We start from the raw sequence: 15,731 nt of genomic DNA, 5'->3' as shown, positions 1-15,731 counted from the left end.
ATAAGTTCAGGAGATCTATTGTGGGGCATGGTAATTATAGTTAATGATGATATATTTTTGAAAAATGCTAAAAGAGTGATATAAAGTGTTCTCACCAAAAAAATGTTAAATATGTGAGTTAATATATTTGTTAATTATTAAAATAGCTAGATTTAGCCATTCCACAATGTATATATACTTCAAAACATTATGTTATACATGATAACTTCATATAATGTCATATGTTAATTTTTTTAAAAATAAATAAATTTGGGGAAAAATAAAACATAAACAATAAACCCCTAAATATGTGTATGGTCTTCATAAGGCATCAAATAAAAGAAACTCAATGATCCAGTACTGAATTCAGAAGCAAAACAATGGTTTTAAATACAGAGTGTTTAAAAGTGCACAATATTTGCTATGTTACAGGTACTTTATACACTTAATCTCATTCAAGTTCTCTGGATGGTATGTGGAGTCTCTGGTAAGCCCTAACAGTAGAGTTACAGCACAGACCCCTTGGGTTCTGAAGGAAGGCCAGGCTGTCTGTGGCAGAGAATTATTTGCAATTTGAAATAATAGCTCCTACTGGGTATCATCAGCTCCATTAAGTCATTGGTGGGTGAGCCCAGGAGGGTGAGCCCAGTGTATCAGTGCTTACTGTAATGGACAGCTCTTCCACTACACACCCACTTAGAGGTAGCTCTAGACGACAATGGTAAAAGGAAATCCTTCCTACAGGCAGAGTGTGAGCAGTACTCTTGACTGTTCACTTTGTATGTTAAGAGAAGTAGCTAGAAGTAAGATTCATGGTCATTGGTAAATTATTTGGTCAGAGGGATGAAAGGAATAAACTTGGAAGATTGTAGAAAAGGAAATAAGAAAGACATGTGGAAGGATCCATCGTAGTAGCACAAAGTGGGCAGTTTTTATATCCCAGGTTAACGTCTAGCAGGCAGTATCTACCACACAGAGAAGGCCCTCCATAATGAGATAAACTAGTGGTTTATCCAGTGGAGGTCAGTCAGGCACTTTCTTCTGCCACCCCATGCTTACCCTATGAGCATGAAGAGATTAGCTATGGCGGGAGGAATAGCAGCTATGCATGGGCCCAACAGAATGGATTCCCTCTCCCGGTGGCTGATTGATCAAGGTTCTGCCAACGCTGAATGGCAGCCCTCCCAGCAGCAGCAGAGAACTGACTGAGCCCTTACTTTGGCAGGTTGATGGAATTTGATGATAAAATAACCCTTTTCCTTGAACAAAGCAATGATGCCTTTCTACTGGAATTTATATCTACTCTGGATGTGGATTTGTCTTCCTTCCTGATCATCAAAATGCTTCCCAGAATGCCTAATCTATCTTTGTGCAGGTGTAACCTGTCAGTTCTTCATCTTGGACCTCACACCATACACTGGTTCTTTCCTCCCCACTGCTATTCTGCCACTGCAGCATGAAATGTACATGGGACTCATTCATGTATACACTATATGCAAGATCCAGGGAATGAACTTGTGACGGACAGTATCCAAAGGTTAAATGCTTTCTCTTTCTTCTTTTGTGAAGACAGTTTTGCAATGCATTTCATAAAGCATCTTAGAAGATCCCCAAAGGAGCAAACTCCAGTTACCTGAATTAGAAGACAACACAATACCATCTCTTTGTACTATTGACTCTCTTTCTTTACATACTGCCAAATAAACTACTACACATAAGTCATTTTTTATTCTTTGTTCTTGGGCATATGTAATATCCATATTCAAAGATGATTTGAAGCCTTCCAGCATACTGTTACTATTATAACTAGAATGATAATTAAATAGGACAAGTTTTAGGGTGACAGATTATATGTTTTGTTGGAGATACTATGGCAGAGACTGGCTAGTTGTTCACTGAACTCATTTTCCCTTCTACCAGGTATAGAGCTAAACTTTATTTTTCAGCTTCCCCATAGGTAAGTGCAAGTGGAAGTGCATGTACAATATATTTATGACTGGTTTGTAAAAATCCCCACTGTAATCTCTTTTTCTGCATCTGCAGGATGAAATGATGAGGAATCCATGAACTTTGAAGAGGGTACAACCACATAGTAGAAGAATTTGTAATCACTAAGTGGCTGTGTAACACCTAAACTACTCTAACTCCCTCACCCCATCCCACATCTTCCTTTTGTAATTATATTTTATGTGAGTGAGAAATTAATTTTTGTGTCAGTCTATTGATATTTGATGTGTTATCAGTTTTATAAACTAGTGATAGCTTAGCCTATGTAAAAATTGGCACTTTGAAGTAGGGGTACTGCCATAGTACAAACCTGAAATATACAGAATTGTCTTAGTGGTTGGGTGGTGAGGAAATGCACATTGGAGGCTGGAAAGGAGATCCCTTTTTATTTTGCAATGACAAATCATTTGGTACCACTTGAAAGGGAGATAAGATATCCACCCAATCAATAGCATTAGGCAAGAGGATTTGAAAGAGCCAGTAGTATGAGTTGATCACTCTTGGTTGCATTGAGCAAAGTTTTACAATAAAGAGATGAGTTCAGGTAGAAATTGGTTGGTTTTCAAGCAGTGATCAGAGGGAGTCTATTATTCAGATTAGTTTAAATCATTAAATTAGAGAGAGAGGCATGGAGGTGAGGAAGCAAAGACATAAGCAGATTTGGGAACTAAGTCAAGAAAATATTTTTTTATTGTGCATACTGGCACATGTAACTGACAAAAGCAAATATATCAGAAAGTTAAGATGTTTTTAAGAGATTACATTGCCAAAGAAGCCACTAATTTTCTTGCAAAAAGTCTATGACTGTTAACTACTTTAAAACAATTCTCAGTCCCTCAAACTTGCATGAGCAAGACTTGGGGAGCTCCATGTTCCCCAAGGAGGACGTACTCCCCCAAACCTACTTCACATGTGGCCATGGAGAAAAATGGTCAAGGAAGAATCTTTCAGAGGACAAAATAGGAGCCACAGAAGGTGGTTCTTCACAAATATTTGATTCAGGGTCTAATTAATGAAATCCATCCTGTCAGAGAGGCTTCACAGTGCCTATGATAGGATCTCATTACGATGTGCTCTTGCTCTCTCATTTTTCCTTATTTTGAATAGCAGTTTTTATTGAGGTTATGCTTTCCCTGATACTATATATACACATATAGTATATTTGGGTGTGTGGGTGTGTTCGTGTTTGGTGTTTGCATTGGGGGGAACGTCACTGAATAATGAGTCTTTTTAGTTCATGGGTTGCCTGTCTACTATACGGCACCACAACATTTGGATTAAACATTATGCAACATCCTGGCCTTTGAGTTGGATATGACTGGATATAAACTTGGGAAATATTGAGATGTCTCCTTTAGAGAAGAGATAAGTGTGTTCTCTGTGTGAAGAGAAGAATGACATGTATATTTGGCAAAAGGAAGGGTAAGATGTGGCAAAGACTTACTTGGTGATTAGTAACCCCAGTTGCCTTTCCTCCTGGAACAAATCTAGACTCTCCCTCCCAGACTCCTTTGAGATAGATGTGGCCATGTGTCTGTGTTGGGGCCAGTGGACTATGGGTGTGTGTGATGTGTACTGTTGCCACTACCAAACCATAAAATGCTCCTTTGTGACTGTGGGACATGCTATACTCCTGTCTTCAGCTGAGAGGAGAGAACTTAGAGGTCATACGCTGAGGCAGAGCTCCTTGTTGAAAAGAGGCTAGTCTTCCAAATGACCGTTCTTACTGCTGATTGGACTGTATGCTACCAAGGAATAAACTCCTGCTGTGTAAAGCCTCTGAGGTTCTGGAGCTTATTTCTGATATCACAATCTTAAAATCAAAAAGAAGACATCAAATAGGTGAACAGATAATTGTATCTGAAGAAAGATCTTCCCTAAAGATTGTAAATCAGTACAATCACAGGTGATGATGGTGTGGCAATGGATGAGATCTCCTAGGGGAATATCACAGTTACTTTAGTAGAAAACCTACAGTGGAGCCCTGTGACACAGATATTAATGAACCAATTGGTTAAGCCTAAAAGGTAGACAGAAGCAGCATCCAGAATGGTCAGAGGAATGAGAACCAAGGGGATAGGGTATATCAAGAAAGAAAAGGATATCAACTGTTCTTAAATGTGGCTGAAACTCCTAATAAAATAAGGACCTCCAGGATTTCTGAAAAGGATGTGGTTCATAACCAGTCAGAAAGCTGTTTTGTGAGTGGATCTATACCCAGAGGCCAGACAGGCATAGGTGGATCCATGTGTAAGAGATGAAGAAACTGAAACAGTGAACTCAGGCAACTCTCGTTGAAAATTTGGCTCTGAAGGGGAAAAGATAGGGTGCTAATTAGTAATAATTGAGTTTATTTTTTTTGTTTTCTTTTGCCTTTTAATGCAAATAGATATTCTTGAGTGGGTTTAGAAATGAATACAATACTTCCTTTCTGTTAGTATAACAAAATTAGAACCATGACCATCATCCTATTACAAGAAAATGACTAAAATGTGCTGAATGAATTTCAGATGAGATCTTCAAATGTCAAAATAGCATTTGATAAAATTCAACATTCGGTGTTTAAAGGTGATTTTCCAGTTTATGAATAGAAAAGAAGTTCATTATTCTGATATAAAGGATCTACAAAAAACTTGTGACAAACATCATACTTAACGGTAAATGGTGAGAGAATCCCCTCAGATCAGGAACAAGACAAAGGCACTCACTATCATCATTTACATTTAACATTTTTCTGTGGGTACCAGGTGTTATGGGGAGAGAGTGAGGAGAGAACAAAAAAGAAAGGAAAAGCATGAGCATTGATCATCACCTAAATACACATCTGGGAACGACACCAATCGGATATCAGACTGAGGTGGGGGGTGGGGGAGGGGATGGGTGTATGCCTACACAATGAGTGCATTTCGCACCGTTTGGGGAATGGTAATGCTTGAAGGTGCTGACTCGGGAAGGGGGGGGTGGGGAAGGGAGGGATATATACCTACATGATGGATGCAATGCGCACTATCTGGGGAACAGACAAGCCTGGAGCTCTGACTTGGGGGGAAAGGCGGTACATGGGCAACATATGTAACCTGCAGTTCTGTATCCCCCAGAACAATAAGATAAAATAAAAAAAAAAGGCTGAATATACCTCAAAAAAAAAAAAAAAAAAGCATGAGCATTGAGCAAAGGAAACAAAACTATGATTATTGAAGAGCATATGGTTATCTACATAGGAAGCACAAAATAATTCAATAGTCAGAATTTATGAATATTTATCAACTTTGCTGCATATAAAAATTAAGTGCATTTCTGTAGTCCAATTACCAAGAGTTTGAACATATAATCCTAAAAATATATGACATTCAATAGCAATTATAATATTTAGCAATACCTACAAAGAACTATAGATAACCAAAGCTATGCAAGAAAATTGAGAAATTTTTTATCGAGAAAATAATAAAAATGTATTGGAAGAGAGAAAAGAAAACTATACAACCATAGACTGGAAAGCTCAATATCATTTTTTTTAAAAATAGGCAAATGTCTGGCGGCAAGTGCAGGGCAGGGGAGTGGAGGGGTTCTGGGCACAGCCCAGGGCATCAGAGGGTGGGGATCAGGCACCTGAGAACCTGACTGTCCCTTGAAAGAGGGGAAGTGACAAGAGGCAGAAACACACATAAGCAGAGGCTCCCGGCCACCCCTCACATGCTCCATTGTTCCACTGGGTTTCATTTGTGAAACACAAAGTGAAAGATAAAATTATTAAGAATTTCAAGGCAATGACTATAGAGCATTAAACCCCAAGCCTGGGGTGCTACTGAGCACAGAGCCTTTTGTAACTGAACTGGCCACAGGCGCACGAAGCTGTTCCTACTGATACCCAAGTCCTGCTACCATAGAATATGATTTTATTGTTTTATTGGGGACAAACATTTTTAATATCTCAGTGATTCTTATGTTTAGCAAAGATTGAGAACTGTTTATAGTAATAGGAGATTAGCTAACAATTACAGTATGGCTATCCTATAGGATACTATGCAGTCTTTAAAAAGAATTAAGCCACCATAGAGGTACATACTTGAAAATGGGTCTACCACATCTTTTTAAGTTTAAGAATCATGCTGTAAAGCATTATGTATGTGAGTGTGTGTGCACATGTCAGGGTGAGGGAGGCATGTGTTTGGATGTATACATGGTATTCAAGGTATATGTGTATTGCAAGTAAAGGAAAAGTTCAAAAGAATATCAACAACTTTTTTTAATATTGGCTATCTCATAAGAATGGGATTGAGGGAAGAATTTATTTTTATTGCTATATTCTTTACATTTGTTTAAGCATGTATCATATTTCAATTGTTGTATTTTCTTCCCTGTAGGATTTACTAGAGCTAGGTCTTCTACTTCTTCTTCCCCCTCCTCCTCCTCCTTCCCCTCCATCTTTCTCTCCTTTCTGTTTTCCTCTCCTTCTTCTCTTTGTCCTCCTCTTTCTTCTCTTTCCTCTTCTTCTTCTCCCTCTCCACCACTTCCTCCTCTTCCTTCTTATTCTTTAAATTCTTCAAACAGAAGGAGCTGAGTCTTTAGGGGCAGTATGGTGGTATTTCCATATTTCTTTTAAGTGACTACAGCTAGTATTTTAAAAGACATTTCTGGGCAAGGCAAACAGAGAACACCCTTATCAGCTCAAGGTACTCCCTCCCTACTCCTTCAATATAGTGGGGGAAACACAATAATGGATACTTTAATCCTTTCCGTTTTTATGGTCCTTTCTATTAACCAATTTTTCTATCTTCCATTTTTCTCGTCTCTCTATCAGTTCTAACTGCCACAGATTTACTCTGTGCAAATTCTCAGACTATCACAGAAATCTACGTCTGTTGTGAAACTGGAGGTCAGCAGGTAAGTGGCAGAACACAGTTGGTTTGGGACGCCCTTCTGCCTGAGTCTAGTCCCGCACACAGGAACAGACAAAGGCTCTTCAAAGCTTTGATGTGAGAATGAAACTATGAGGCTATGACTGACCTGTCTTTGGAGTATACTGAACAGACACAAGCTTGTTTTTATTACCATTTCACAAGCAGGAAAACACAGTGGGCTCTGTCAGCCAGCCAGGGTCATGAGTGTACTGCAACCCAGTGTAGAATCCTGGGAAAACCATTTAATCTCTCAGTTGCCTTCTCATGCGTAAAACCTAGCCAATGGTGCATGCTCCATCATCCCAGCCAACAGTGCGTGCTCAACACCATCTTGGAGTATTCAGCCTCAGTAAGAGCCACCAGATTACTACAGCTACATGAGTGATCCCAGATAAGACCATAAGAGGAATCATTCAGCTGAGTCCACAATTGTGAGCACATGAATGGTTATTGTAGTAAGCCATTAACTTTTGGGGTGGTTCTTTACTTAACAATATGTACCTGATATACCCAGTTATCTGATAGGATAAACCTATGCTGTTGACATTGAAATCAGTAAATGATAACTAAGAGTGACCTATCAAAAAAATTTTAAAAACTGTACCACTTTCTGCTAGGTGAGAAAAATAGCAAATACATGGAACATAATCAGAAAATAGATTTTCAAATGCAACAGCAAACACAAAAATGTCTTTGTGAACAAACTTTCTGTGCTGGATTACCATTTTGTACTGTATAGGCAAAAACAAGATATACGTTTGTGTATATGTGTGCGTATATACACATATATGTTAATACATACACAGAGAGAAAGAGAGAGAAGGAGAGAGAGAGAGAATTTTATTTGGGGAACTTACGAAAACATGATTTTCTATGAAGCATATGCTGGAAAATCTTGCACAAAGATTCTTCACTTTGTGTAACGGTCCTGCAGGTACACTGCACTTGAAGGACAGTCCCAAGGGTACCTATGTAGGCAGCTGTGCAGTCATCACTTCCTGAGCAAGTGAGGTCCTGTTTGCTTAAGGTGCTGATGCAGGTCTCATCTTCATGGCATTTTCTAGTCACATGCTGCCAGCATTTTGACTGAAATGTACTATAGCGCCTCCTAGATAAAGAGTGAAGAAAAGGAATTAGCTTCCGAATAATATTATTTCACATTAATATATGATGCTTCCTCACCTAATGAAAGACTGACATAAAACAAAATACCTCCTGGACGCCAGTACATAGTTGAAAACTAAATTTTTACGTTCAAACATCCCAATAAAAATGTGGAAGTAGAGGAAACTTGTGAATTATTGCCCTATTGTGATGCAACACAGAGGCTAAGTTTACTCTGGATTTTCCTTCATTACTAATGTTATTTCCATGGGTGGTGATTTGCAGTATGAACTACTTGAGAGATTTATTGGCAATTTTCAAGCTGAATGTAGCTTTGTGGCTAGCATTTGGCTACTGTCTCACACCAAGTGATTTCAAATAACACGTTGGACCTTTCAAGCCAGTTATCCCACAGGATGGGAGGTATTGTACACTTTCTCAACATTTCTAAGCAGACTAATTTGAATTTACTATGCGCTTTGAGGGTATATGGCAGCAAGAGCTAATGTAAAGGAAAACATTATGAGTTTATTTAATGGCCAACATAATCCTTTAGAACTATATCCATTCATAAGTTTTCTGACTACACATTTGATACTTGCTGTAATAGTTTTGAATAAAAGTCTGAATAAAATACAATAATTTTATTTTTGAAATTTTTATGGTAAGAAGATCTTCTTAATGGAAACAAAAATAGTAATCTTCCACCTTAGATATTTATCAACTAAAATTACTTTTTACTTTTTCTTGAATGGGTCACCATCAAACATGCAGGAAAGCTCTGTGAGTACATGGCATTTGTCATCAGCTTATTTTTCTATATTTAGTAGCAACTCTGCTAAAAAGACAAAGCCACATTGTTTATAATAATCTCATATTTAAGTCACCTTAAATGATAAACTTTTTAATGTAATGAAATTGTATTTATTAGTGTTATAAAAATTAATAAATTTATCATAAAATTTTAATGTAATTAAATATATTGACATTTCATTATATATTCAAATGTATTGAATTAAATATATTTAAATAAATTGAAATTTAGCATAATGGAAATTAATTGGTATATATTAAAATTTATAATTAAGAAAATACAACAAAGTCCTTAACATACAATTCTGAGGCCAGAAGAACAAACATGTTCCTTTAATGCAATTAAGAGTTATATACAGGATGCCATCTAACTAGAAGTTTTGAAAATGTCAATTGTCCTTTAGAAGGTAAGGAATAAATCTGCATCTAGATGCTATTTATTCTGTATTAAATATGTGTTTTATGGAGTTTAAGCTCTTGATTTATCTACTGGTGGAAGTTATTTCATTCATAAAATATCATGAAATATTGCTAAAAGAATGAACTAAAGAATATTTAATTAAAAATTTTTTATAAAGCACTAAATTTTTATAAAGCACTTGAGTACACTGGATACCTAAATTATTTGAAATTAAAATGTTTAAATGTGACAAAAAATTTATATTAAAAACTTTTATCTTAAGTTTGAAATGTTTTGAGGTACAATGTTTTCATTATCTGTATTTTCTTGATTTTCTGCAATTTTTAGTCTTGGTTTTTTCAAACAATCAAGTATTTAAAAGAATAATTTTTATGAGGAATTGAGTACAGTATTTTGTTTTTATTCTTGCTTTTAATTTCCATTTACATTGAAAAATGTAAGAAAATGTGCTCTGTGTAATTTCTGCACATGGAATGTTTTACATTTACCTTTGTAACCTAATATATAGCCACATTTTTTAAATGTCTCATACCATTCTAAATAAATGAATATATTATGGAAATTTGCTTTTAAAAAGTAGTTAGAATTTTTTCTAAGCAAATGCTTTTTTCACTACTTTTTTGAGTTCATATATATGCAAATATAATGTATTATAACTTTATATAAATTCATAAATTTCTATAAAATTGGCAAAATATACCCTCACTTCCCAGTTGGTACCTGTATTGGACAAAATTAATGGAGATATTGCCTTTATATAGCCTTCTTTGGCTTTTTCAAAAAATAAAGGAATGTCAAAATTCATGAATTGAAGAATCTGGAGCAATGATAGAAATTCTATTTTAAAACCAAAGTACCCTGCTTTGCCCAAGTACAAGATCTTCTGGAAAAAAAGGCAAATGATAAAGGACTTATCATTCTCACTGAAGGAGTGGTTTTCCATTTGGAGATTTTTTTTTCATCTGAATTACATTAGCAATAATTTAATATGAATGCTGGAAATCTCCCTAAGGCAAAATTTCCTTAGGAAAATGATAGGATTTGCCTTTTCATGTTGGCTGCCAGTATTGAATAACATTTCCATCACCTCTGTAAAGTACTTATTAAAGGACTATTTGCACATGGTGAAAGGAAATTGAAGACACACAGTCCTTACTCTCTGAACTAATCTAAGAAAGAAATTATGTAAGAAGAGATGTACTTACGTACTTTAAAATATTAATACAAAAATTGAGTGCATAATATTTAAAAGTGGGGGGAAATAACATCTTCGTAGTGCCTATCCTGTTCTAGACCCCACACCACAAAATATTTTATTTGATATGGAAGCTCAGAAATATGCTTTAAAGGTTGAATGCTTTAAGATAATTATGTAACACATACATCTAGGGCCCTGGCATTAGAATCAAGCAAAGCTGGGTACTCATGTATGGTGACATGTAGTATTTTTACAGTGATTATTTTTTTTTAAAAAAATAGCATCCCAAATATATACCATGGAATAGTACTTAGCTATAAAAGAGGAATGAAATAATGTCTTTTGCAGCAATTTGGATGGAACTAGAGACCATTATCATAAGTGAAGTACCTCAGGAATGGAAAAACAAACAGCAAATGTACTCTCTAATAATTTGGAACTAATCAATGGGCACACATGGGCACAGAGAGATGTGAAGGTCATTGGAAATCAAAAGGGGGGAAGGAGGAGGGAGGTAAAAACCTACCTATCAGGTAAAACGCAATTTGCATGTTGAGCACACTAACAGCCCTGACTTAAGAATTATAAAAGCTATCCATGTAACAAAAACATTTATACCCCCTTAATATTTTGAAATAAAAAAATAGTCTTCCCTGGGCCTGGCTGGTTAAAACATTATGAGGTTTCATTGTTAGTGTAGATAATAGATACATAGATAAATTGATAGATACGTAGATACGTAGATAGAAATAGTTTATTTGTGATAAGAAAAGTAGTGTAATCAAACATTGGCCATATTTCATTGCATGTAGGAGATACCATTATTTTATGTATAACAAAAATATTTGTTGGCACTTAAATCATGACAAATATTTCCTTGTCATTGACCTTAAGATTTATTCCAAATATGTGAAGGAGGTTAAAATATGTAAAAAAAAAAAATTACATCTTAGAATCAATTTCTCTAATAAGAACTTTTTGAGATGATAAATGAGTTTGAAAATATAAATTGCATTATAAAATTATTTTATCATTGCCTTTATTATTCACTCAAGAAAAATAATTAATGAGCCTTAAAATAACTGATACACATTTGCAATAAGATCCTTGAATAAAATTTTCTTAAGAAACTTGACATCCTAGATGATTAGTTGAAGCAATAACAACACTCTAGCACTCTGCTTAGATCTTTACCCTTTTTTTCATAGAATGTGTGTTTTAGGGAAGCAATTATCTTTTTTGACAAGTGTTTAAAAGATCTGGAACTACTTTTCAAGTTAAAATGATGGAGATTAAGAGAGTCTATATAGTTAAAAAGGTAAAAGAAAGCAGTTTACCAAGAACCTTCGGGAAGTTGATATCATTAAATCTTTTAGTCTTTTGCCAGTGGTTGAAGCAAGGTGACAAATATACCAAATCTTTGCTCTAAGCTATCACACACTGAGCTACTCCTTCATACAAAATGTCTATTTTGATCTTTAAATGAATTTGATATATATGGAGTTTTATTCATTTATGTAAAATTAAGTAAAAAAGTCCCTAAATAGAAGGCACTAAGGATACAAATAAATGTAAAGAATTACTCAAAAAATAAGCCAAAGATGAATCCAAAATTATATGGTTTAGTGCTGGCTGTTAAATAAAGCTCCTTCCACATGATGACATCAATATTACAAATAGCTGTGACTCATCAGAGTTATTCTTTCCTACATCTTTTCTTGCTGTTGTCCAAAAGGGTGCACTTAACTGTGGCTTTCTGACCACACAAAAGATAAATTCATCTTGAATATATAACAAAATGTGTTAATGAAGATCCTAGCAAAGAAAAGAAAAAAGCCAGAGTGTGGGACTAAATCTATGGTTCCCAAAAGTGGTTACCTGGATAGGCACAGTCTAGTCTCAGCTAGCAGCCAGAATGAAAGTTTTAGCAAGGAAGGCAGATCATTCATAACGCTGCTAAAAATTCTCCAGTACCTCTCCATTTTACTTGGAGTAAAAGCTGCAGTCCTTGCAGTGTCCCTTAAGGCCCTACACGACCTATGCTTGCCCACACGACCTATGCTTGCCCACACCTACTCCGTTAAATCTCCCAACCTGTCTCCTATTGCTCTCCGCAGGACAGGCATGTGAGTTTCTTATTCACTGTTTCCTAGAGTAGTAGTAGGTACTTGATTAACATTTTTTCTGAATGAACAGATAAATGACTGACATTACTCCCCTGAGAATTAAGGGTTTGAAGTTGGGAAGAGGACAACCGGTAGATTTCTGACTTCATGGCATACATGTATGCTGGGGATGTCCAAACTGTACTCAAACTACCTTCTTCTTCCTGAGCTCCAGCCTAAGAGAGAAATGTTTTATTCTGAAGTTTGAAGAGTCACCTTGCCAAAATTCTACAACATTTAACAGCCTTATATACTCACACCAAAAAGCATATTAAAAAGCAGATCTACAAGCCAGGTCTGTTAACCAATTCATTAGTCTATGTTGAATATATAATTTCATTAATAACTATTTTATAACTACCAAATTTTGACATACTGAATTTCTTTATTCCAAAAAAACCTATCCTGCATTTGAATTCCAAAAGGCTACTACGCATGTACCACAGATTCAAAACATGAATTGTCTGGCTTTATTTACACCATGTTGGATGATGGTGGGGATGCTCGCTGTAATGAGATCAAGTGTTAGGACTGGACTGTAACAAATAAGGTGCCTAAATAAGAAAGTTTAGATATGTATGTTTTTACTCACCTGCATAATTCATCATTTCGGCAGCTGTGAATTACATCGAGGCAAGTAGGGGGTGGAACTCTGTTCCCTGCACATGGCTTGCCGTGAAGCGCTTCTTTGGACTGCTGACAAGGTATATCAGATTGAGCACAGTCACAAAAAGCCAACATCTGGGCAATGTTAAAAGGCATATTTTGATAGAAGAACCGTATGGCTGCTTGGCAGTGTTTCACATCACACGGAATTCCATTTGCTGAACAAGCTTTAAGGTAAGGGGCCAACTGTGCATTACAGACCACATCCTCCACACACGCCTCTGCCACTTCCAGACAGGACCAGATCCCTTTGAATCCTGAAAACAATGACATGCCCAGATCCTGGAAAACTAAACAGGAAGCTGTATATACAGAAACTGCAAAACACTGTGAGAAGTCTGTGAACAAAATACAATGATGTACTGATGTGCTATTTTTGGCAAACATTACTTTTTTTTTTTTTTTTTAGGGTAAGTATCAATTTACTGAGACCTGAATAGTGGACTATTGGAATCATCTTTCACCTACACTGGATATGTATTGTGATCTAGAGTGATGGGAAGTGTGTAGAGCCAAAACTGAGCTGAAGGAAAATTCTCCCAATCCAAGTTTCTCAAAAGTAAACAATAAATCTTCAGAAATTGTACTTGAACTATATAGTTTATGGTGAGTTCATTGGTCAAGGCACAATGATTCTCATTCTGTTGTACTTTTTATTGTGGGGGGGCATTTCTTGAATAAAGTCTCCAGGTAGTTATACTTGCATATAACAGATGTCTACATTCTGGAAAACACAGGCATATGTGAATGCCCCCCCCCCACCACCACATGCATAGGCAAAAACAGTTGACCCTAAGTGATTTAAGTGATCAAAATATCCATGAAATGTAATCAAGACTATTTTTTAATCATAAAGTATTCCTCAGCACATCCATAGATGAGAATGGGCAAAGGAGTTCCTTTGGTATGTCATTACTGGAGGACATGTAATGATTTTGTTACATTTTGTTGTATTAGAATGGTTACACAATTTATTTTGAATTGGCGTACCTTTAAGAAACCTGATAACTACATTTTAAATTATATTGTTTGGTATTTGCAATGCAGATCAAAAGTATAATTTATAAACATTACCATGATGGGAAAGAGTAGTTAGATCCAATTTAAATTTATCCTCTTTCATGTCATCTAGAAGGAAAACAAAGAAAGTATTTCATTATTGAATGATTTTCTAAATTTCGTAGGAAAATCTGGGCGACATTTATGAATAAGTAAACAAGAAAAATACATACACATTCATATAACACTTATTTAACTCTTGATCTTCAAAATTAGTGCAGTGCAGATGAAGAAAACAAACCTCTGTAATATCATGCAAGTGGGTTAAATAGCCCTGCTACAAGGATTCAGGTACTTGGATATTTAAACAAATGCTAACAACTAGACCATGTACACTGAAGTAAACAAAGACTTATTTGGGGAGAAAAAACAGAAGAAATATTGTCAGAAACTCTCCCCCACCCCAGATTCCCTCCTAGTGGGATCTTAATTAGATTGAAATGCAATATAAAAAATATTTCCACCTCTGATTATCTCATCGCCGAAGAGTTCTAAGGAATTGTAATTTTAGAATTGGAAAATCTCATCAATGGAAGCACATTCAAGTGGCCATCTAACTCTAAAATCTTCCATTCAAGGACATTTTCCTACTATGTACCAGGTGACAGACAGAGGAGGCAAATATTCAGTCCTTGTCATTGAGCATCCCAATGCTTGGTAGGAAATGTAGACAAATAAACCACAGCCAAAATAAAATATGAGGAGCACTAATAGACATATCCATGAAGTGGTAGGGGAATTGGATGATTGGGTTTTTATTTTAAAATGATAATTAATTTTTTCCATTGGATATTAAAATACTAACTTTTGCTATGGTGCAAATGTCCTTCCATGACTCAATTTGTCCCTACCTAGGCTGTCTGTTCATACTCCCTGCCTACCAGTCTACTGTGCATATAAGATGGTACAATCACAGGAAAATTCTTTTTACCCCTAGATATGTCACAGCCTTTTCAGACTCCCTATATTATCCCAGCTATTCTCACTATACATGATTTTTCATTGTTTGTTATTGATCAAATCTTAGCTTAAGAACCACTATTGCTTTTTGAGTCCACCCTTCTGTGTCTCTGAGGAAGACCGAGACATATTTACTCCTGTGCTACTATCCTATGTTGAATGACATCTCAATAAATAGATCCCAATTAGTCACACAGCTTTTGTAACAAATACAAAAATCCAGGCTAGAAATTATGTTAATATTATGGATTAACATCTCTGCATTGGGAATGATTGGTATGGCTGTGCCACCGACTAAAACATAGTCAAGAAACTAACCATGAGATGTAAGTAAACACTGGCTTTACTCACTGTTATGGACTGCATGTTTGTGCCCCTGGGACCCCTCCCCTAGATTCATATGTTGACGTTCTAATCCCCTGTGTGGCTGTGTCCTAAGGAAGTAACTAAGATTCAAT

At 36.0% G+C, this 15,731-nt stretch overlaps 1 protein-coding gene across 1 annotated transcript in view; it reads right to left on the bottom strand.

Moving 5' to 3' along the window:
* GFRAL (GDNF family receptor alpha like) overlaps positions 1-15,731 on the bottom strand; it is a 78,333-nt gene that overhangs the window by 23,451 nt on the left and 39,151 nt on the right. Inside the window, exons 5-7 of the mRNA XM_069489061.1 lie at positions 14,329-14,382; positions 13,181-13,511; positions 7,745-7,995 (exon numbers count right to left, since the gene is read on the bottom strand). Coding sequence (XP_069345162.1) covers positions 7,745-7,995; positions 13,181-13,511; positions 14,329-14,382 — 636 coding nt within the window. The remainder of the gene's footprint in view (positions 1-7,744; positions 7,996-13,180; positions 13,512-14,328; positions 14,383-15,731) is intronic.

Source organism: Eulemur rufifrons, chromosome 15, assembly GCF_041146395.1.
Source record: "Eulemur rufifrons isolate Redbay chromosome 15, OSU_ERuf_1, whole genome shotgun sequence".
NCBI lineage: Eukaryota > Metazoa > Chordata > Mammalia > Primates > Lemuridae > Eulemur > Eulemur rufifrons.
The sequence above is the reverse complement of the archived record's forward strand: the minus strand, read 5'-3'. Positions and strand labels throughout refer to the sequence as shown.